We start from the raw sequence: 24,954 nt of genomic DNA, 5'->3' as shown, positions 1-24,954 counted from the left end.
GGGATCGAGCCCCACATCGGGCTCCCTGCTCGGCGGAAAGCCTGCTTCTCCCTCTCCAACTCCCCCTGCTGTGTTCCCTCTCTCACTGTGTCTCTCTCTGTCAAACAAATAAATAAAATCTTTAAAAAAAAAAAAAAAATGATTTTGTTTTCAGAATGATTCAATGGTGCAATCCAAGTCTTCAACCTATTAGGTCTTCCACTAATAATAAATTATAAAATAAACTACAGAGCAGTACTTAAAAAGCAAATGGCTCATTTGATGTATGACTCTCCCTTTAAGAGTTTCTCTGTATATACCATGAATTTATACATTCTAACATTCAAACAAAAAGTATTTATTACTAGCTATCAAAAATGAGCTCTGAAGGTTAGGTCCTAGCATCCTCCTTCCCGGTGTGCCATTACTGTGCCATATCAAGCATCAAGGCTTTCTCCCTAAAAATGTGCCCCTTAAAAACCTAGTGCTAGTCTGTACTCAACAAATCTTGCAACTACTTGGCTGTTTGCCTCTTTCCTCTGCTTTATAACAATTAAATTCTTACAAGTTGGCTATTTTTCTTGCTTATTATGTGTCCACCTATTTACTGTGGTTAGAAAAATACTAGAGACAAAACCAAATACCAGCATAGCCACAAAACCTTTAGGATGTTAGAGTCCTCTCTGGACTAATTGTGCTGCCTTTGGAAACCTTTGTTCCTTCTGATGACTGACAATTAAATATAGTTACCAGGTACCTATGATATCTTAAGATCTTACCATAAGTAAGTATAGCCATAATTAAATGTAACACAAAATAATTAAATAATCCATAGAAGGAAGTTTTTCATCCTAGTCTCAAAAAAGCTAGTATAAAAGCTTTTTAAAAATCTGAGCTCCTCTGTGGTATCTTCTTTCAGTTTGAAGTTTGCTTTAATTTGTAAAATTTTATTAATTCATCTATAATTATTCCCTCTTAGTTTCTCTTTTATCTTGAAATATATGTAATATGGAATTTTGAGCTTCCAAGAGGAAATAATTTTAATAGTTATTATTAATGTATAACATTTGTAACTCTCCTATATCTATAGTAATTTTACTCGAATGAGACCCTATTATTTTTACAGATTAAATAAAAAACTTCTTTTTTTTAAGATTTTATTTATTTATTTATTTGACAGAGAGAGAGAGCACAAGCAGGGGGATCTGCAGGTAGAGGGAGAAGGAGAAGCAGGCTCCCCACTGAGCAGGAAGCCCGATGTAGGGCTCAATCCCAGGACCCTGGGATCATGACCTGAGCCAAAGGCAGACGCTTAACTGACTGAGTCATCCAGGTGCCCCTAAATCAAAAACTTCTATAGGAAAAAAGTGAGATGAGAGTTACCCTACCAGATATTAAAATATGTAAAGCTGTATGGTAGTGTTTACACAGGGATAGATAATTTGAACAGAATACTGTAAAACAAAAACCATGTAAAATTAGAAATTTTGTTCATGATAATATGCCATTTTAAATCAATGGTGAAAAAATGTTGGAAAATTTTTAAATCATTTAGAATATTCTGTATTCCATATATAAGGTAAATTCCAGGTGGATTAACAAGCTAAATAAAAAAGAAGGTATTAGAAGAAATAGGATTATTTTTATTACCTTGGAATGGAAAGGTCTTTCTAGTTAAAACACAAAACCCAGAATGCAAAAAAGGAAAATATTGATTAATTGATTTAACCATAAAAATTAAAATTCTATGGGCACCTGGGTGGCTCAGTCATTAAGCGTCTGCCTTCGGCTCAGGTCATGATCCCAGGGTCCTGGGATCGAGCCCCACATCGGGCTCCCTGCTCAGAGGGAAGCCCGCTTCTCCCTCTCCCACTCCCCCTGCTTGTGTTCTCCCTCTCGCTTTGTCTCTCTCTGTCAAATAAATAAATAAAATCTTTTTAAAAAAAGTTAAAATTCTGTATAAAGAGAGGTACTAAACAAAGATAAAAGACAAATGACAAAAAATAAAGGACTAATATGCAGAATTCATGAAGAATTCCATAATAGAGAAAGAGATTAACAACCTAATAGAAAGATGGACAAAGTAGGTGAGCTGGCAGCTCACAAAAGCAGAAATACAAAGCTCCTTTAAACTTAGCAAATCAGGCTCAGCAACACTATTCGCTGAAGAAATGCAAATTTAAACAATAATTTTACCCAGCAAATTGACAAAATTGTAAAAGATGATTATTCAATGTCTGCAAATACATGAAGAAACAGGAATAGGTATACAGTATTGGTGGGAGTGTAAATTGGCAAATCCTTTTTATAAGGTAATGTGGCAGTACCTAACAGATTTAAACTCTACATGTCCTTTTGAAATTCCAGGTACAGGAATCTGTCTGAAGAAATACTTGCATATATGTAAACATGTGGTAAATTATTTGTCCTTGCCGCCTGTCAGATCCTTAACATCTTTAATCATGACTGTTAGAGCAGCCTCCTTCACTCTGGTTTCTCTGCCAGCAGTTTTATTCTGCTCTATTCCATTTTTCATACTGCTGTCAGAATTATTTTCCTGAAAAGCAATTAGGATTCTGGCCCTGCCTACTTAAAGACTTCTGCTTTACTGTTGCCTATATGTTTTTTATAGTCTTTTCTCCACCTTTTTATCAGCGATCTGCCAGTCTACCACTGTCCTTCATGTTCCTTGTAGTTCCAGCTACACTGAACTCCCACTTCAATAAACCCAATGTGCTCAGCCAGCCCTTTTACAGCTCCTAGTCTGCACTCCACTCACTCATCGCTTATTTATTGAATGGCCTTGTTCTTTAAGTACTGATGATACAGCAAAGCCCAAGGTCCCCCTGTTTTGTTTTGTTTTGTTTGAAGATGTTATTGATGGGAAAGTGGAATTATTATTGAGTGTGTTTGTGTGTGTGTGGTGTGTGTGTGTGTGTGTGTGTGCTTAAAATCAGATAATAAGTAGTATGTAAGTCAATGTGATGATGAATGGGTGGGTACCTGAGAATGGTAGACAAGGAAGATCCTGTGAGAAAATAAATCTTAAGATAATCTAATGACAAAAAGGAACCTGTCATTTAAACATCAGGAGAAAGAGCATTCCAAGCAGAGAGAACAGTGCAAAGACCCCAAGGCAGCAATACACTTAGTATGTTTGAAGTAAAAGAAATAGTATGCAAAATAAAGGCAATAGTGACAGATTTGGGAAATGTATTATATTAAGGATTGCCAGCCACCACAGCAAACAAACTCTGACATCTCATAGACTTAACACAACAAAGGTTTATTTCTTGCTCATACTATTCATATCAGGCAGTTTTGCAGAAAGGCCCTGGTGGTAGAGATTCCACCATCTTGAACATGTGGTTTCCTGAAGTCACTGAAACAGGGAAAGAGAGGGATGGAAGAACACTGACTCTTAACTAACTCAGCTCTGAAGTGGTACACATCATTTCCTTTTACCTTCATTGGCCAAACTAGTCATATGGACCCAATCTAACTGCATAAGAGTCTAGGCAACATATATGGAACAAACAGAATATTTGGTGAACACTGTCTCTGCTGCAGACGGGGACCTGATCTTGTAGGTTTTTATTAGCCACGTTGAAGGGTTTTAAATGTGAATGAAGGCCAATGGTCAGTTTTGAAAAACGTTACCTGATCTGATTTTTTTTTTAAAAGATCACTCTGGCTATTATATGGAAAATGAAAGTGAGTAATAAAGCTGGGGAAAAACTTAGAAGGCTACTGCAAGGTTCTTATTAAGAGATAATGGTGGCCCCACTCCCCCTGCTTGTGTTCCCTCTCTCACTGTCTCTCTCTCTGTCAAATAAATAAAATATTTAAAAAAAAACAAAAAAGAGATAATGGTGGCTTAGACTAAGAAGAAAGAGAAAGGTGAATTCGTTGGGAGTTTTTTTTTTTTTTTTTAGAGGTAATAGAAGGTGCTGATGGGTTGGATGTGAAATATGAAGGAAAAGGTAAGAATCAAGGATGATTCTAGAGGTAGTCTGTACATGCTATTTCTTTGTAGGGATGTCCTTTCCCAACTGCCACCTGGAAAAAATTTTCTTCCTTCCAGACCCAACTCAAGTATCATTTTTTTCTGTAAGATATTTTTAATTCCCCTGACAGATAAAGTCTTTCCTTTTTTTTCACTCCCATACCATTCTGCTCATTCTTCTTTATGACACTTACTGAACTTCCATCTATTTCTTCTGTAAGACCATATAGTAGACCAATAAAATTGTATTGAATGAATGAGTGACTTTACAATATGTGGTATTTTCTAAAGAAAATCTTTTTCTGATGAAAATATTACAAATTGTATATTCATTCAGTACAGTTTTATTGATATATATTTTTTATATGAATACACAGCATTTGAGCCTAAGGAATTTTTTTCAGTCTCTAAAACATTATTCTTGGCTATATATCTGTAATGTTTGGCTGCCATAACTGCTTTTTTTTTTTTAATAGAATGAGAGGCAGCTGCAGGTACTGGCAGATTACAAAATGCATAATTACTAAAAGTGACTGAAGCACATTACAGTATAATTCAACAGAAGAAAAACATCTGGCGCACGCTATGTTAATTTGTCATAAGGGAGTTTCAAAGAAAGCCCTTGCTGCAGCTGGCGGGGCCATCATTTCCCCAAAATGAATAGTACACCTTTTGTTTTGAATTCTCTCATATAATATAAAATAGAGCCTTATGTGATTTAATCTTTAGTCATCACTAAAGGATTACAGGCATTGAGGAAATTTCCCCTATGCTGTATCAACCAAAATATACATGGCTTATTCTTATCTTAAACTGTGCCTCAAAAATAACAGAATGATCTGTGCAATTACAGTAATTGATGATAATGCCTAAGGTATTGTCCCAAATTTTAAGCTCCCGTTCCTTAAAGAACCATAACTTCTCTTTTTTTATTTAAAATATTTGTGGGGTTTTCAAAGAAACTCATGCATTGTAGGGAATATTTTGTTCTTATCCTCATAACCATACTTTTCAGTTATTATATATGCCAGTGATGCTAAGAATTGAAGCACATTTCGAGTGGAAATTCTTCCTTTCAGCATGGGTTAGGTATTATATCCATTTCTAAAAGGGTTAAGTATTATTATATAACAGCTTGTAGTGCTGACATTTTTGAAATAATGTATATTTCCAACTCTCTACTGAGCATATCCATAGGTACCTCAAAATCAATATATTCAAAACTAAACCCATTATTTCACACATAACCCAAGTTTTTATTTCATCCTGTATTTCCTATTCCATGAGTGGTGATAGCTACCCAGTTGTTCAAACAAAACTCCACATGTCATCCTGAACTTCTCCTCACACCCCTAAATCAATTACTACTAATTCTAGCTCCTAGATATCTCTTGAATCTATCCATTTCCCTCCAGTAGTTCAGGCTATCAACATTGCTTACCTGGATTACTGCTATAACCCACTAATTTACCACAGTCATATTTCCTTACTACTTTTTCTTGCTGTAATCAGCAAGATTTTCTGATATTCAGATCTAACCATGTCACTTCTCTTCTTAAAATACTCAGCGCCGGGGCACCTGGGTGGCTCAGTCAGTTAAGCATCTGACTCTTGATTTCGACACAGGTATTGATCTCAGGGTCATGAGTTCAAGCCCTGCATTGGGCTCCACGCTGGGTGTGGAGCCTACTTAAAAAAAAAAAAAATACTTCAGTGTCTCCCCCGTGTATTGATGATAAAGTCTCAACTTTGTGTCAAGACATAGATCCTTTGCAATATGTATTTCCTGTGTTTCCAGCTTCTCCTCTTTTACTCCCTCTACCATCTCCTAGTAACACTCTGTGCCCTGTGCATACTCAACTCCTTTGAGTTCCTTAAATTTATTATTCTTTCTTATTGCCTGGCCTCCGCACATGGATTTGATTGTAACACTCTTCTTTTCTTTACCCTGCTTACTCTTCTGTTTCTCTTTCATATATCAGCTTAAAAGCCTACTTCCTCTGGAGAGACAGCTCTAATCCCTAATCATCCCTGTACATTCCCATAGCACTTTTTATAGCATTTACTACCTAAAGTAGGAGCTTTTCAGTATTCAGTACTTCATAAGTTTCACTATGGCAGGAACTGGGTCTTGGTCCTCCCTGTCTCCCTAGCATTTAGCATAGTATGTCGAATGTGACAGGCATTCATTTCAGTGTTTGTTGAATGCATGAACTTTATATTCCCTCAATCTTATCCTAAGATCAGCACTTAAAATTAGATGTTGTGAAGAAAATTCACATATTACTTTGTAACTTTGAGTTTATTCTTCAAATAACTTCTTAATAAGCTTCCCGTGAATGATTTTTGTACATAAAGCTCCTTCTGACATTCATTTTCCTAGTAGGAATCTCCCAAATTTATGATACCACTTGGTAGCTACTTTGAAAATGTAATCACTAAATCATCTGATTTGTTTTCTTGTGAGAGCAAATATGTGGTGAAAACTTTGAAAAGGCAAAATATAACATATTAGAAATGTTTTATTAAAATGTATTAGTTAACTGATTCTGTGGAGTTACCTAAAATTTGCCTCAGTTAAAAACCACTCTGTGTTCCAGGAACTTTTCTAAGCCTTGTGAATATAGTTCCTCCTCTTTCAGAGCTTTCATTCTAATGGGGAGAGACAAATAGTAAAAAAGTAAACCAACAAATAAACAAGATAATTTTAGGTGTTTTAAAAAACAAATGAGTTGATATGATAGGCAGTAACTGGGACAGAGGTGGGAGCTGAAAGGGCTGCACAATTTTTTAAAAAGTGGTCAGAAAAGCTGGCATTTAAACTGAGGCCTGAATGATAGAAATAAATCAACTCTACAAGAAAGCCAGGAAAATATTCCAGGCAGATGGAAGAATAGCAAGTACAAAGCTTCAGTATTAAAAAAAAGTAAACCCATGTAATTAAAGTATAGTGAGTGAAGAGAGACAGTATAAGGTTGAGGAACTAGTCATAGATCAGATCATGAGAATCTTACAGGGAGTTTTAAGTAAAATATTTTTACTTACTATAAGTAAAATATTTAAGTAAGACAATTTTAAGTTAAAAGAAAGACCAGTGTACAGTAGTGGGAAATCACTGAAGAATTTTAAACATCCTTAGATCTTTAAAAGATCACTTTAGCTATTGTGTATTGTGTATTATGGACTTAGAGAAGGGGCAAAAATGGAGTCAGGGAGACCAGATATTAGATTATTACCCAATATTCCAGGCAATAGATTATAGTAGCTTAGATCTGAGTGTGGTCAGTGGAAATGGAGAGAAGTAGGCAGTTATGAAATCTATTAGGGAGGTAAAACAAAATTTATTTGTTGTCAAATACAGGGAATGAGTCAAGGGAGGAGTCAAAGATGATGCCTTAGCTTAGACTTGAACATCTGGATAGATGGTGAGGCCTTGTACTGGGAAGGAGGAAACTTGGGGTGGTCTAGATAAGAAGTAGTTTCCATTTTGGACAGGTTACATTTGAGGTGCTCATTAGTGTTCCTTTGCAGTCATGGAATAGATGAGATCACTTAGGGGGAATGTGCAGATAGGGAAGGAAAAAACCTGGGACTGTGACCAAGAGTGCTCTAATATATCTAAAGCTGGCCTGACTGCTTTAACCTGTGGTATTTTTAGTTAACCGAATGAGATTTGAAACCTTAGGATGAATTTCCTTTTTTAGTAGTAAGGTCTTTTGAAGCCATACAAAAAGTTGAGATCACAATCTTTGCAATTACTGACCATTTTGCCACATACTTAGGATTAAATTTTTTTTTAAGAGAATCTTCATTTTGCCTTGTAGGTCTTGATATTATATGATGCCACAGATATGCTTTGCTAATATCTCTTGTAATTATGAGGCAGTGTGATTTAATTGAGAGAAGATTTTGATTAAAGACTGGGTATGAACCCCATTTTTTTTCATTCAATCACTGCATGGCCTTAGGAACATTGAATAACTTCTCTGAGTCTTAATTCCTTTACTTAGAAGATGAGAATAATAACTACTTTGCAAGCTTGAAGTGACAATAAGGTACAGTAGTGAAGTGAAGGTACAGTAGAGAATTCTCTTGGCTGATGTCCACTTAATCGTGTAACAACATTAACCAGTGAACTAAATTGCTGTGCAAAGAATGCTCACCAGTGTCCAAAGCGTGCTACATGCCCTTGCCTTAGTTGACTCCATTCTAATGCTGTCGTCTGTCACTTGCTTTACAAGTGTCACTATGTTTGCTCCCAAACTAGGTTATGCCAGTTTTACTTGTTTTGGAAATACATAAATAAATATACCACTGATATATCAGTACAGAAAGAGAAAATTATTATTTCTTTCAAAACTGAATTGGATACTTTGGAGAATTTGCTATTGCAGTACATTTGGACAGACAACCCTGAAAGAATAGAGGGAATACTGTGAAAATCTAGAAAACTCTGTATTTGGATTGCTTGCCAAGTGCCCTTAAATGCTTGAACCACATTAATGGAGGCAAAAGTGGAAATAATTGTAGATGATACATTATGGATGTGGTTTGTGTAAGAAAGACATTCAACATTGAAACACTCCAATCAGTGTGCTCATACTTTAAAACATAAAAACCAAAAAAAGCTTTGTAGGGGCGCCTGCGTGGCTCAGTCATTAAGCATCCGCCTTTGGCTCAGGTCATGATCCCAGGATCCTGGAATCGAGCCCCGCATCGGGCTCCCTGCTCAGTGGGAAGCCTGCTTCTCCCTCTCCCACTCCCCCTGCTTGTGCTCCCTCTCTCTCTCTGTCTCTCTCTCTCTCTAAAATAAATAAAAATCTTTAAAAAAAAAAAAATTTAACTAAATAAATAAATAAATAAAATAAAAATTAGGGGCGCCTGGGTGGCTCAGTCGTTAAGCGTCTGCCTTTGGCTCAGGTCATAATCCCAGGGTCCTGGGATCGAGTCCCGCATCGGGCTTCCTGCTCGGCGGGAAGCCTGCTTCTCCCTCTCCCACTCCCCCTGCTTGTGCTCCTGTTCTCGCTGTGTCTCCCTCTGTCAAATAAATAAAATCTTTAAAAAAATAAATAAATAAAATAAAAATTAAAAAACTTTATATGTTCTAGACGAAAAGTCCAGACAAAATCCTTATCCTTCCTTAGGCCTCAGACCTCTTAAAAATCTCAGGAAATCTATGGACTGTGTTCCCAGAAAAGACAAACACACAAGATCTTGCAGATAATTTCAGGGTACTTGGGAGCATACCTAAAGCCTATCTGTGGACCACAGATGAGGAACCCTTGCCTTAAGGTTCTCACTCTTGACCTACTTTCATCTCAGATTGATGAATTTGATGACTTATCAGTGTTGATTGTAATATTTTGTTTACTAAAGCATTTAATGTTTTCTTAACAGATACAGCATATATTATTTTATAAAATTTTGCTTACAGAGAAGGCAGTAAATCAGTTGTATTTTACAACTGTCTTTCTAAATTACATTTTGTAGGCGTGACTAGGATTTTATGTCACATGCACGTGAACTATATAATGGAACTGAAAGTATTTAGGACATTGATGGGCTAAGCAATTCCCAATGATATTATAAGGAATTCCTCATTCTTATACACTTACATTAAAATTGATAGAAGATAATTTTACCTTAAACTTTATAACATATTGTATAACATGCTAGAAATTATATAGAGAAATTGAGTACAGCTTCCTTTAAATTCTTTAATTAGAATAAAATATCCTTTAAGTGCCATAAAGTCCTACAGAAATGAAATGTCATCTATCTCTTTACTTTCTGGCAGGCTATGCTTAAATCATCCCTGATAGGTAAGAATGTTTCTGTTTTTAAAGATTTCCAGTGAAGAGATTATATAGCTTTAGTTGGCAATTGTTTCAAGTGTAATACCACTGTGAAAATCTCTGGAAAGTCTTATTTTATGTTTATACTAAATCACTAATGATTTAGGGACTCATACAGGGAACTCTCAGTAATGTTCTCTAATGAAGAGAAAATTTCTCATAGATAATACAGACTTGGGTCATCTTCCTGCATCTTTCCTTTATTCCTGCAGGGAAATACCCTGACGAAGAAATAAGAAGTTGCAGAGGACTGACAGGCAGGCTCTAGGAAGGTCTCAGGGGATAGAGTTGGCAAAATCACTTTTCTCTCCACCCTTTAATACCTTCTAAAATTTCATTCAGGAGTGAGATTGAAGGAAATGCTTAACTGAAAAATATTCTTTTCTTAGCCATTTCAAATCCTTTGTAGAAAGAACTAGAACATAAATAAATCTAAATAAATAAAAATAACCTTTATCTAAAAAATATGTTTTGTGGTAGATTCCTCAGTAAATGTTTGTTGAGCAAATAAGGAATCAAATTTTCTAACTGCCAGATTTTCTGTAGAAGTTTAGCCATAAATCAGCAAATGTTTATTGATATCCTGTATGTAAGGCACTGTGGTAAATACTATGGAAATTAAAAACAATCCCCTTTTTAAAAGTTTCCATTATACTTGGGGAAGTGTGTGTGTACATATATGTTATGTATGCTTACACACACATATAAATGATTAGCATTATAATAGAGAATTGCTTAAATTCTTAGAACATAAAATAAGTATCAAAGCTTTGATTTGAGAAGAGAACTGTCTAGATTAAAATGAACTGGAAAGGAGGTATAGAAGGAAGAGGGTACCTGGGTGGCTCAGTCGGTTGAGCATTTGACTCTTGATTCCGGCTCAGGTCATGATCTCAGGTCATGAAGTCAAGCCCCATCAGGCTCCGTACTGGGTCTGCTGGAGGTTCTCTCTCTCTCCCTCTCCCTCCGCCCCTTTCCCTGCTTGTGCGCACTAGAACATGTGTCCTCTCTCTGAAATGAATGAATGAATGAATGAATAAAATCTTAAAAAAAAAAAAAAAAGGAAGGGGGCAAAGGTGGAATCTTAAAGAATGGGCAGGATTTTAAAGGGAAATCTAAAAAAGAGGATACAGAAAATGACAAACATGAGCCTAAAAGTGTTACGTGTATGGTTAATGTGTGAGATAGTGAGAACCTAACCAAAGTGGAAGGTGGCTATTGGAGATAAGATTGGAAAGAGATATTACACAAAATTTTGGAGGATTTTGAATGCCAGCCTCAGGAATTTGGATTATTTTGTCCAATAGCAGAAAGCCACTGGAAGTTATTGCTTAAGAAAGCAAATTATTAATTTGCCCTCTCTCAAATTAATGAAAAAATAAAATCTTAAAAAGAAAAGAACTTGAGTTGTGATGGTAGCACTGTTACAGAAATGAAGAAAAGATGCAAGAGACATTGCAAAGGAAGAGTCTGTTTAGGGGCAAACTACATGTTGCATTTAAGAGAAAGTGAGAAATAGAGTTGAGGTGTTTAACTTAGGCAATGAGGGCAGAGATGTTGTCGATATAAAAATTGAGTAGTAAGATGAGAAGGAGGTTTTCAAGGAAATGCAAAAAGTTTGATATTAGGCATGTTAAATTTGAATAAAAGACTGAACCTTTAGGGAAGAAGTCAGAAATAATTTGTTAGGTTTTTAAGTGAATGTATAAATCTTTATATTCCTCGAATATCTAATACACAAACTCACACGTATATACTCTTCACTTCTTCATTCAACTGACATTTAGCAATTACCTGCCATGTTGCAATGTAGGGGAGCGGTTAAGAGCACAGAGCTTGAAACAAAAGGGCCCAGTTTTTGAATTCTGACTCTATAACTGGACTAGCTACATGACCTACCTTTATTTTTAAATTTCTCTGTTTTTAAATTTTCTCATATGTAAAACTGGGGTTCTCATAGGGTTATCTTGAAAACTAAATAATTTAAATAAAACACCCAGAAGTGCCTGCACATAGTAAGCACTATGAAAGTGTTTGCTGTTATTATCACCATCATCATCAGCTTCGCTATTACTTGCCAAGCTCTATTGAGTACCAGATCCTAAGGATAACAAACTTGCTCACCATCCAGTGGGGGTTACAGAGCTTAATACACAACAACATATTTACACAGATTAAAAATAACTGAAAGTTAATCATTTGAATCTTTGTGGTCTTAAATTTTGTGGAAAATTATTAGTGTCAAATAGTACTTGTCAGAAATTATTACTTTCATGTAAAATGTCATGGGTAAGCGAATAGTTTAGGTATCAAATTATGCAGTAGGTGTTTTCTGAGAAGGTCTTATATAAACTGAATGTTGGCTAACTTTATAAATGGGATCATTGTATCATCTTAATCTCAGTAGTACTCAAAGGTTGTTTCTCAGTAGCACTAATGTGCATAACTTTACCTTTAATTACATTTGGCCTAGAAGACTGGCCACTTCAGTCATTTTGCCTTTCTTCGCTTTGTTACGTTAATGTTGAGGTGCAGCAGTAATTTTAAGCTACACAAGGTACTTGAAAGTAAGCACAGTAATTTATTCTACGTTATTATTACCACCAGAAGAAAGCGAAGGTAAAACATTTGGGTTTGTCTGTCACAGAATCAATGATAGATACTCAGTGTCCTCATAAACTGTGCCCTGTATGGGTGAAGCCATTTCCCTCTTCGTTCTGTTATGGCAATAATTATGTGTTTACCACCATATACCTTGTACTTGGCACATAGTGTTCAGTAAATATTTGTGGAATTGATTTTGTGGATGACATTTTTTATTCTCTCCTATATATTTATAAAAATTGCTTGCTGATTTTAACAATTATTCGTACACATATAGGTCACTTAAGGGGCTTACCAAGTTTTTAGGCTGTGCAGCTCATTTGGAAAAAATTCAAAGCTGAAGTTATTTTAGAAGTGTTAATCTGTTGATTTATTTAAGAAGCAGAAGATCAAAGGATAAAAAACCAATCCTGAATTAACTGGGTATTTTAATACTCAGAAATTTGATCTTTTTAAAAATTATTTTTAAGACTATATTGTTTCTGGGACGCCTGGGTGGGTCAGTCAGTTAAGCATCTGCCTTCGGCTCAGGTCATGATCCCGGGGTCCTGGGATCGAGTCCCACATCAGGCTCCTTGCTCAGCAGGGAGGCTGCTTCTCCCTCTGCCTGCCACTCCCCCTGCTTGTGCTCTCTGTCTCACTCTCTGACAAATAAATAAAATCTTTAAGAAAAAAAAGACTATATTGTTTCTGCATCTAACCTGAGACTATTGAAATTATCTTTGGCCAAAAGCAAGATGCGCTTATATGTTGGGGAAAAAAAAAAAAAGAGGAAGAGGAAAAAGACAGCCAGCTCTATGCATAAGATAAATCCAGCTATTAAAGCATAAAGGATATGAATGTATAAAATATAGCTCATATACAACCAAAGCATAAATACCAATTCTGAATATACTACACTGAAATGATGTTGGAGTGATTAATATTACCTTAAATTTCCAAAAATTGAGTTCCTCTAAGAAGCACTCTATATGAATCTTAAAAATGCATACTATAGCTAAGAATCACAATAGCTTATGAGATTTTATAATAACAAATACTTTATCTGTTTAATACGAATATATGATCATTTTAATGCCAAATAATTCCTCAAGATAATAATACTGAAAACACTTAAGTACTTTTAGAATATATGTGTGTGTGTTTTTTGGGGTTTTTTTGGTGTGGTAAAATATATATAAAATTTAACATTTTTATAGTTGTGATAAAATACACATGAGATTTACCATCTTAATCATTTTTAAGTGTACAGTTCAGTAGTGTCCAGTGTATTCACAGTATACAGCTAATCTCCAGAATACATGTGCATTTTATAAAGAAATAATTGAGTCCTTTAAAATATGGTCTATTGAAAAGAGACTTTGTTTTACACATAAGGTATTTTTGTTTAAAACATGAACAGAACATATATCTCACTAAAAAAGATTCTATTTTGTTAGATTTTTGAACAATGATATTAATGGCTTGGGTGGGGGGACTGTCTCTTGATTAATAGGAGTGAGCTGAGTCGACAGAAACTTCATACCCAAGAGCTGCTTTCTCAGCTGGAAATGGCAAATGAAAAGGTAGTTGAGGTAAGATAATGACTCTCCCGGGAAGTACTTTCTGCTGCAGCTTGATATACATGTTACAGAATTTTATCTGAGCCAACTCCAAATTAATTCTCTACTTGGAAATGACCATACAGAGGTGAGTACTCCTTGTAGAGAAATCATCCATAACCCTAAAAGTCCACATTTTATAATGTGAATAAAAACTTTGAAAGTCAGTGATTCATCATATGTAAATGACAAAAGGTAGAGCTCCTATTTCAGTTTCCCCAATATAACTTGTGCCATGTTGCAGAAAATGTGTTAAGATCCCCTTCATTTCTAAGCATGTCTAAGATTATATTTTTTAGCCCTTTCCTCTTATTTTGTTTTAATTCAACACATAAGAAATGTAGAAATTACCTTTGCCTACTGGAATATATTAAAGTACTTCTTCAGATTAATGCTTTAGAACTAAATGCAGCAAGAGCTCATCATTTTTCTCTTTGAATCTTTAAAAAAAGTTAACAATGTCTAGATTATGATTAGAGCTTTCTAGAACTCTAGTTCTTCGTTTGATGTTCTAACTTCGAATGTATTTGTTGGAATTTCATTAATATACTATATGGTCCGCTATATTTTTGTGGCCATCTATAGAAGCCATAACGAAATTACTCTTAAGTTTCAAAGCATTATAAATTGATATGAGCCATTTAGAATACAAACAATAGCCATTAAAATACTTGTAGTTTTCAAAACTTCCAGGAATCTGTACTTAAGGAAATAATTTAAAATATGAAAAAATTTAAAGGCAGATATTCAACACAATAATGTTAATAATATTAGAAGATCAAAAGCAACCAAAATGATCAGTTGAAAAAGAACAGTTGCATATATTATGATTTACCTAACCTGGACTGTTTCTTAACCATTATGGTGGTAGCACAGAAAAATGCATATTGTATGTAATCTGATGGTACCTATGAAAGTGATTATTATAGATGATGTGATTTTACCCCCAGGTTTTCTCTAGTGTTAATGATGCACCTTTTAAATTTAAGACTACATATTTAAATATCTTGGTAAATTGAAACAGCCAGTGTAGTTCTCTTCATAAAATTTAATTTTGCTTTTGGGCACAATAAAAAATATAATCTCATTTTAGCAGTATATTGTTATTTCAGTATTTTATATTACTAGGCATGACATTCACCATTATCACTTATATGTTAGGCTGGGAACTATCTAGTTCTTCATAGAAAGTGTGTTTTTCTTAACTATTCCTGATTAGACTGATGTTACTCTCTCAATTCAGACAAGTGCCAGAAAACCACATAATAATTCTAGTTGTACAGAAACTTTTTTTTTCAGGCTAGTAAGTATGGAAAGGACAAATACATTTTATAATTGGTAGTTTCTTTGAACTTGTCTGCATGACAGTATGTTGTGACAGATTTATATTCATAATGTCCATATAGTTTCCTAAGGCTACTCTAACAAAGTATTATGAACTTGGTGATTTAAACAACAGAAATTTACTGTCTCACAATTCTGGAGGCCAGAAGTCCAAATCAAGAAGTCAGCAAGATTGGTCCCCTCTGAGGGAGAACCTGTTCTATGCCTCTCTCCTAGTTTCTGGTGGCCTCATGCATTCCTTGGTTTGTAGATGGTATTTTCCATGTGTCTTCATGTGGTCTTCCCTTTGTCCATGTCAGTCTCTGTGTCCAAATTTCCCCTCTTTATGAAGGTAGTAGGCATATTGGATTAGGATCCACCCTAAAACCTCATCTTACCTTAATTATCAGCAAAGACCCTATTTCCAAATAAGATCACATTCATAAGTACTGGGGTTTAAGACTTCAACATCCTTTTTTAGGGACATAATTCAATCCATACCAATGCCATATTTGTTGATGATCCTAATATCCTCTAGACTATACAAATGTATTGGGGAGCATGTAGAAACAGAGTTCTTCCCCCTTTTAAGTAACACCTTTAACATATAAATCGTTTAAGACAAGTCTATCTTTTTAAAAATCAAGACTTCTAGAATGAATATTTTCTGTTCTTTGCACTTTAATAGTGGCAACGTCACAATTTCTCTAGAAGCTTGCTTTCACATGGTAGTTCTGAATCACTAGCAAACAACATCAACACCACCTAAGAACTCGGTAGGAGTGCCGATTCTCAAAATCCATCCCATCCTACTGAAGCTCTGGTTGTGTTTTCATATTCCAGGTGATTCTGAAGCAGTGATCTAGCATCTCAAGGTTAATATCAAATATTTAAAAAAATATATATTGAAAATCTTGGTCTTCTGATTCACTTTGATTTTAGATTTAATTCACTTTCTTTGGTAACATGTAGAGGGGAAAAAATAATGTAGTCAAAGTGTGAAACCAATTTTGAACTTTGAAATTCATAATTTGAAAAAATGTAAATTTGGAGCTATATTATCTTTGCGTTTTATAAGAAGTAAAGTGATATTCAAATTTTTCATTGATTATTCCACAAAACCTTTCTGTGTCACATATGGATTTCTAACTTGTTTGTTTGTATTTCCCCATAACAGAATGAGAAACTAATTCTAGAGCATCAAGAAAAAGCCAACAGACTTCAAAGGCGTCTAAGTCAGGCGGAACAGAGAGCGGCTTCAGCTTCCCAGCAGGTAGGGAGCTTCCTCATTATCCCTGAGATATAGTCTGAGTAGATCAAAAGATAAGAAAAGATAAGAAAAGTTCCTCAAAAGTTCCCAGAGAACTAGTAGTTTTATTTTTACTTGATTAAACTATTTATAAGTAGTCTCTTTAATATTTGAGGTTGAAAAAGTAAACTTTAAAAACAGAAATAAACACGAGTCTCCTAAATTGACACCTAAATCTAGAACTGTGCTGTCCAATATGATAGCCACTAGCCATAAGCAGCAGTTTAAATTTAAATTAATTATTAAAATTAAGTAAATTAAAATTTTAAATCCTCATTACACTGGCTGGGTTTCTTTTTTTTTTTTTTTTTTTAAGATTTATTTATTTGAGAGAGAGAGAGTACACGTGCAAGTGAGGGAAGGAGCAGAGGGAGAAGGAGAGAATCTCAAGCAGACTCCATGCTGAGTGCAGAGCCCAATGCAGGGCTCAGTCCTCCGACCCAGAGATCATGACCTGAGCCAAAACCAAGAGTCAGATGCCTAACCGAATGGGAGCCACGCAGGTGCCCCACATGGCTGGCTTTCAAGTGCTCAGTAGCCATATGTAATTATGATCCTCATGTTGGACAGCATAAATAGAACTCTATGATCACAAAAAGTTCTTTTGGACAGCACTGCTCTAAAATTTTATTCTGTCTAGGCATGATCACTGACAGATTTGGAAGTAGAAAACATTGCTTTGAATGTAATATTTCTAATTGCACTTTGTTTTTATTGTAGTTTTTTAAATGGAAAAAATGACTTCTAGGTTAAGTTCATATAATGCACATTTGTATATAACCATATAAATCTAAAATACTGTATAAAAGTTGTCCAATGGGAAATAGAGTAGAAAATGCAGAACATCAATAAAATACTAAGGGGTAATTACTCATACACACTTCATATAAAGAAAATGGGCCATTTACTTAAAGTGGGAGCAATAGTTCCTCCTCCCTCCTATTAGGAACAATGTGAGATCGTCTGGCGATTATAAAGATAGGCTGGAAGCAGTTTAGTTGGATAGATCTAGATAGGCAGGCAAAGAAACCATGTTACTACCTTATTAAATATGTTTGGTTATAAATGTACTGTTTCAATCAAAATTAATATTATGCATAGATATAAGAGTACTTCATACATACTACAGCAGCTCTAAATACTCACTGATTTCAGTTTATGTATGTGATATTTATAGATTTTTTTGAAATCTACTTCTGATATGAACAATGCATGGCACTTAAAGAAAATCCAGTAATTTGCCCTTCTGTTCCCCTCCCCTCTTGAAAGTAATTATAGCTTTATCAAATAAATTTAATTTCTTATTAAATTATGAATTAATAGATTAAGTAGTTTATCATTCAAGAAAGCATCCATTCATTTAGATTGTAAGTTACCAGGAGCCCAGGTGCACTGGGAAGTATCTTGAGAGTGTGTGTTCTGGTGTCAGGCACATCCTGGTGCCATTAAGTAGCCATGTGATTTGGGGCAATTTCAACTTTCCTAAGCCTCAGTGTCTTCATATTTGATGTAGAATAATAACATCTCCCTTACAGAGTTACTGAAAAATCAAAGGAATTAACACATATGAGCATTTAGTATAATCATTAAGTGGTTAGTAAATACTTAGTTATATAAGAAGTTAAATCTCTACATCACAGTCCTAAGAGCTTCAAGTTTACCTTTTTTAAGGAATATGGTAAAGAAAATGCCTACGTAAAATCAACAACCTTGAGTTCTATAGTAAAAAGAGTACAGTTATAGAACCTTAATTAGATAATCCAGTTGGCATCTCGTTTAGTCTCCCTCCTGACAGAATTAAACCCAAGCAGCCCAACACAGATGTTTTTCTCCTGTTACTTAAACTCTCTAATGACAAAGATTTCACCCTTCTCTTTGTGAGCTTTTTTTTTTAATGCTGTGTCAGTAACCACTTTGGAGTTTTTTCCTTAAGCTTTTCTCCTTCCATCCTGTTTTCATTGAAGATGAAAAGTAGTCATTCAGCATTGTCCCTATCCACAAAAAGGAATTATTCCCTGGAGTGGAGTTAATATTTTTTCTCTTTTAAATGAGTCCAAGTTATAAACTTTTTGTATTAGACATATATTCAGTTTTTAAAAATCTTTATCTTTGCTTTCTCTGAATTCTTCCTATTTTCCCATCTTCCTCTAAAAACTAGAAACTGTTATTAGAAAGACTATCCTAGTAAGGGCCTGATACTTAATGAAACAAAGGATTGGAGTTAGAAGATTATTATTTCCTCTAACATGCAGCCCAGCATCATACACAAGCCCTGCATTGTACCGAGTCTTCCATGCTCTGAATGTGCTATTCTGATCAACTTTCTCTGTACATTCTTCATCCATCTTTGGACTATGGTTGTATGTTCTAAGTGTATTAGTCTAAACTACTAAAAGCCATACTGCATTCTTTTAACACTAAAATCAGTGTGGTGAAGCCTTTCTATGCAAGAACACTAAACCTAGGAACTATGGAAAGAAATTAATAAATGTGAACATGTAAAATTTCAGATATCTGCATTTTAAAGTCATAAAATCAATGACAAACAGAAAAATATCTGCAATACTGTGACAAAAGTAATATCCTTAACATATATGTAAAGAATGACTAAATCAACAAAAAAAGTGCAACAGTACAATAGACAAAGAATAAAACTTACAGAAAAGGAAAGACAGATGGCTTTTAAATATTTGAAAAGATGCTCATCCTCATCCATAAGACAAATACAAGCTTAAACCGTAATCGCATATCATTTTTCACCATTTCACAATCATGTCAGATCATGAAGTTTGATGATACATTATGCTGGCACTTCCACACATCACTGATGTAAATGTGTGTTGGTGCAATCTCTTTGGAGCCCAATTTGGCAGTATCTCTCAAAAAATTTTGATGTACATCACCTTTGACCCAGTCGTTCTAAGAATTTATTCTGCAGGTGGTGTACTTGGACCTGGGCAAGTCTGTGCAGGGAAGCGTGTCAAAATACTAATTGCAGCATTGCCTATAATTTTAAAAGATTAAAAGCCACCTAAATGCCCATCCATAGAAAACCAGTTAAATTATGGAGTATCCATACAAGGAAAGTTTGCTGCTGTTAAGGGGAATAAAGTAGGTCTCACATGGAGTCATTTGTAAAGTAGATCATTTAGAAGGAAAAAACCAAGATGAAAAGTGTGTAGAGTACTTTATAATTTTTTAAATAAAAAGAGGTGAGGAAATACATGCATCTATTCTCATTTAGAATTTATTTCTAGAAATATACTTAGAAAATGGAAATAATGATTGTATCTGGAAAGAGGGCTAGGAATGAAGGACAGCGGTGAGAAGGCTTCTTTATGATGTATACTCTATTGTACTGTTAGATTTGTATCTATAATATCAACTCCAATTGATATTTGAAGACTGTTTACCTGTTAGAGCTTTCTTACTATGATCTATCATCATCTTATTACCAATCTTGTGTTGTGCTGGCTCACACTTAGTTTGTATTTTACTCACTTTTCTAGTTAACTTTTTATCTAGATGTTTTTCATCCATCTGTGAAATATGTTTTGGAATTCTAAGTACTGTATATCACTCTGAGCTATGGAATGTCATATTTGACATGCATATCTCTAGTGTAATACAGGTATTTTAAAGTCTCAAGAGTAAAACAGACATGAACACCAAAAATGACCTCTTACAGGACCCTCTCCAGTAAGATTATTTTCAATAATTGTAAGTTGTGATGCATTATACTTTGTATTAGTGTAAGATTTTCCATAGAAAAAGTAACTATTTACTGATTGTCTATTTTAATTGCAGCTCAGTGTGATTACAGTGCAGAGAAGAAAAGCAGCCTCCATGATGAATCTGGAAAATATTTAAAAATATTCATAGTTCACTCACAGAACTTTAGAATTGGGAAAGCTGTTGGACTAGAAGTGTATTGAAATGGTAAAAACCTGCAGAGAATGGTTAAGGCTTGTGTCATTTTGCATAGGCATTTTCCATTCTGTTTTGAGGGTTATTGGAAAACAGAACAGTGGCAGCTTCCTGTAAGTAAAGAAAATATAACCCTATATTGAGCTTCAGTGGAGAAAAAAGCCAGCTGAGAAGAATTCATTGCCTTCATCAACATGTCTGTTTTTCAATTCCCCCTTCCTTCCCTTGGAAGAGCATAATAATTTTCAAACTATACTAATCATGGGAAAGAGATTTTTAAGATAATGTTAGAATTTTAATATTTCAGGTTCCATGATTTGAGAATTTTACATCTAATTGTTACTCCTAACTCATTTTTTTAAGTTCCCAAGTATCCATTTTATTATAAACTCATAAATGTAATAAATTATGCACTTTCTAAAATTATGCTGTCATGTATTTTAATGTATAATTGTAGTGATTCATTTTTAATTTACATGATTTCCAGTATTTATCATATATTGATATTTAAGAATATGGGAGGTTTTGTTTTTTGTTTTTGCTCTGTTACTGAAAGCAGTACTAATCAAGTGGAATCTTCAAGTCTGAGAATGCGTGGGCATTGAACTATTGCAGTCTAGTTGATTTTCACAGATCCATGTAGTTAGCTCTTCTCTGCTCCTAATTTGAACTTGGGACACCTGCTTTCTGCTGATGAGTGCAGATAAGTGCACATCTGGTTAACAAGTTAGGAAACTATTGCAGTAGTCCAGATAAAAGATAATGAATTGAGTTTGAAGTGACATGAAAACATTCATGTGCAAATATTCAAGCAGCTGTCAGAAGCTTAGGACTGGTGCTAGCAAACCAGGATAGGAAGGGAGTCTTTGGCACGGGACTGAGAATCGAAGCCATGGAGTATAGGAGCTCGCCTGGAGGCTTCATGTGATGTGGCTGACTACCTCTTCCCCTCATTTCTTGTGCTGCAGCTCTGATGGTGGCCTTCTGCTTCCGTCAGTACATCATCCTTCCTCCCCGCAGGATCTCCTTGCCTCTCTTGCCATCTGCACGTTCTTTAGATCGCCACTGCTCAGACATCCCTGCCTCAGAGAGCCTTCCAGCCTCCAGACTAGGTTAGGTCCCCTTGTATTTCTCATAACAGTGTGCTGGATTTTTGATTCATAGCACTTGGGAGAATTTGTAATTAACTCTTTTTGAATTTTTTCTTCAATGTCATCAGTCTGCAGACTCCTTGAGAACAAGACCCATGTCTGCTCTCCTTCCTTGTATTCTTAGCAACTCAACATAGTTTCTGGCACACAGAGGGTATTGAATAACTGTTTTATTCAGAAACTGAAAAAGAATTTTTAAGGACAGGACCTTAGAAAATGTCTTCATTTTGTTGTGTGAGTTCAGGGAGAGGAATCCTTGAAGGAGACTGAACAGGAGCAGTGAGAAGGCTGTAGCCAAGAGAATCCAAGATGACAAAAACTAAAGGAGGCAGGGATTCTGATCTTATGTGTAGGAGGGGACAAATGGTTCCTAGTGTCAAATGCCGTGATGAGATGAAATAATACAAATATGATATTTAAATGATAATTAGGCACTTAGCTTACTTTCATTTCCTAAGAATTTTTCATTTGATTGATTCTCTAATGTAAATTTCTTCCCATGTCATTCGCAGACTAATTTCCATGTAATAAGAGTTATGTTCATATTCATGTTTATAGAATATAAAATTTATTTTTAAAAACTTTTAATTAGAGAAGATGTTAGAATTATATCGTACCAAAAAAAAAAATGAGACTGGAGGAGGAAGCACTTCAGAAACTAATGTCATAGACAAATGGAAAGTATGATTATTGTCCTTTTTCAAGAAGAAAATCTAACTTCCCAGACTCATTTCTTCAAGGTAAATCTTTCAGCATAAGCACTTTCTCTGAACTTTGGCCATAGGCACCTACTCTTTACATTTGAATATTGATAACCCTCTCTCCAGTTGGATCTCCTTGAGTACTTAGACAGTCTACAAGTAAAGGATAGGCTACTGACAGGCAGATGATAGGCCTTTCTTACCTCTGCTGAATTTGAACAGACTTAAGCTGTGTTTACCAACAGAACTGAACATACATGTTATTGCTCTTTCAGAGAAGTTTGTTAGCTAATGATTTCCAATGTAAAAGTGTAGTGGAGTTTTTGACTTTTCTTATATTGGTCAGTCTTGCCTTCATTTACAAAGAGTATAAGCATCATTTTTCTGTGAACTGTATTTTAGGAGACAGGGGAAATGAATAGGAAAAAGAAAAGAAATGATGTAAATCTGAAATTGAAGACAACACAGCCAGTTCATTTTATTTATTCATGTTTCTTTATTTGTGTCTCCCTGAAGAAGAAAAGAGATATGATTACCTCTTCTTCCCTTTGTATACAAATATGCAAATTGGGGCAGCCAACAATCTTCTAATTTCTCCTCTGGTGTGATCACTGTAACTACCCCAAATATGGGAGAACATTAGCAACAATTCAGTCATTCGTTTATTCAGCAAATATGAATATTTCATAGCTGCACAGTCTGCCAAGCCAACTCTCAGACAAATCAAGGAAGAATGAAAAAATACTTTAAACATTTTGGTATAAATTCTGTTCTTTAACCATAATGTATTTTATCAATTTTTCCAAAATAGCAAATCTGTAATGGGCTTTTTTACAAACATTTTAATCAAAAATAATTGGGTTTTTTTTTAGTTTATTTAAAAATGTATATATAAAAGGGATATGGGCACAGAGAGGAGACAGACACAGCAGTACCCCAGTGTTATGTATGAAATCTGTCCCTTACCAGCCCTTCAGACTTGTTCAAATGTGTGCCTCTGGGGCAGTGTTAACTGTCTTATCTTAGTATTTATATAGAAACTAAATATGTATCTACTTAAATAACAAAAATCATAGGATGGGTGGGAAAGCATCTTTAAAGTAATTTTTTTCAACACTGGCGCTCACCCAGCTACCAAGGAGACAATCTACACTAAGGAAGTGGTCTTGTAGCCCAAGAGTTCAGCACAAAACATGCTCATGTGCCCCACTTTCCTGTAGACACTCCCATGTACTAGCTCTAACACCACTCTTGTTTCTGCCACTCAAAAAGTAGACTGGAATGTAAGCATATGAGAATAACATTATGGAACTTTGAATCTTCTCTAGTTTATTTCTTTCTAAATACACATTCTTAAAGTTCACTATTTTTAGAAAACAAATTACTGCTGTTATTGGGCACCGCTGTTGAAATTCACTGGGGTGGAGGGGATGGGGGTACTCTCCTGGAGCTGGCCCAGTCCACTTTACAACAATTTTGACCATTAGAAAGTTCTTCCTTACATCAAACTGAGATGTGTCTTTCTGCCTTAGTTCTACCTTGTGCAACAGAGTCTAAGCCATCTTACATGTGGCAGGTCTTTGGCCTTTTGAAAATAATCATCACGTTCTCCCTGCACGTAGTAGACATCTACATTTCCTCAGAGGACTTGGTTTTGAGTCCTTTTGCCAACCAGGCGCTGGCCTCTGAAAGTCCTCCAGTCTTCATATATCCTGCTTCATTCATCCAATAAATACTTGTGAGCACCTGCTTTACGCCAGGTATGCTTACGATGCATCAGTCTTATGTCCAAAACCAAAAATTATATTCAGGGTGAAAAAAACTATTCCCTTGTTCTAGATCATGACAGAGAGGTGGGGAGAGAGTAAGTGGTAGCTACCTGAGTGGGGAAGACGATGTATTAGAATCCCCAGGGCAAGGGTATGGTTCAAACTACATACCCTTCCCCTTTTCCCAACCCCAAGAACAGTCTGACATAGTCTCTTAGGGAAGCATGCTTTGGGAGTTTACTATAGTTAGTGATTCACGGAAATGTGCACATAATTTCTCATTAGTATTTGGAATGAGAAAAAAGAAAATTACTATTCTAGAGTGTGCACTTCCATTAATGCAGCTTAAAATCATGTTCACTTTTTTGGAATTTGAATTTCACTGTTGGAGATATTGAGCATATTGTTGACTCAAATCTTAAAGTGTTTTCCAGAGGTTTTGTTGCTAAGCCAGATCTTTGCCCCAGAAGCCAGACTGGTCATCCATCCCTTTTAAATTTTATTATGTCATTACAGGGTGCTGCTGAGGTCCTTTTAGCTCCAATTCTGTCATCCAGTTTTTTTACTTATAAGCATAGGGACCGTGTCTGCTTTATTTTGTTTTAGTGCTATGTTTCTTGTACCATTGACAACTTTTTATTTATAGCGATGCCATCTATCAATCTGGTAAACATACCACCCATATTTTCATGATCAGCATGAGAAAGATGAGACCTTGACAGATGTGAG

The 24,954-nt window shown here is 35.2% G+C and overlaps 1 protein-coding gene across 7 annotated transcripts in view; it reads left to right on the top strand.

Annotated features, from left to right (window-relative positions):
- SCLT1 (sodium channel and clathrin linker 1) overlaps nt 1-24,954 on the top strand; it is a 215,143-nt gene that overhangs the window by 178,261 nt on the left and 11,928 nt on the right. For 5 of the 7 annotated variants that reach the window (XM_032412839.1, XM_032412844.1, XM_032412842.1 and 2 more), the window contains 3 exons: nt 13,940-14,018; nt 16,546-16,641; nt 20,485-20,969. In XM_032412839.1, the coding sequence (XP_032268730.1) occupies nt 13,940-14,018; nt 16,546-16,641; nt 20,485-20,547 (238 nt within the window). In that variant the 3' untranslated portion in view covers nt 20,548-20,969. Of the gene's footprint in view, nt 1-13,939; nt 14,019-16,545; nt 16,642-20,484; nt 21,029-24,954 lie in introns of those variants that run through there. The other 2 variants (XM_032412837.1, XM_032412836.1) reach the window with 2 other exon arrangements.

Source organism: Phoca vitulina, unplaced genomic scaffold (assembly GCF_004348235.1).
Source record: "Phoca vitulina isolate PV1807 unplaced genomic scaffold, GSC_HSeal_1.0 scaffold14, whole genome shotgun sequence".
NCBI lineage: Eukaryota > Metazoa > Chordata > Mammalia > Carnivora > Phocidae > Phoca > Phoca vitulina.
The sequence above is the reverse complement of the archived record's forward strand: the minus strand, read 5'-3'. Positions and strand labels throughout refer to the sequence as shown.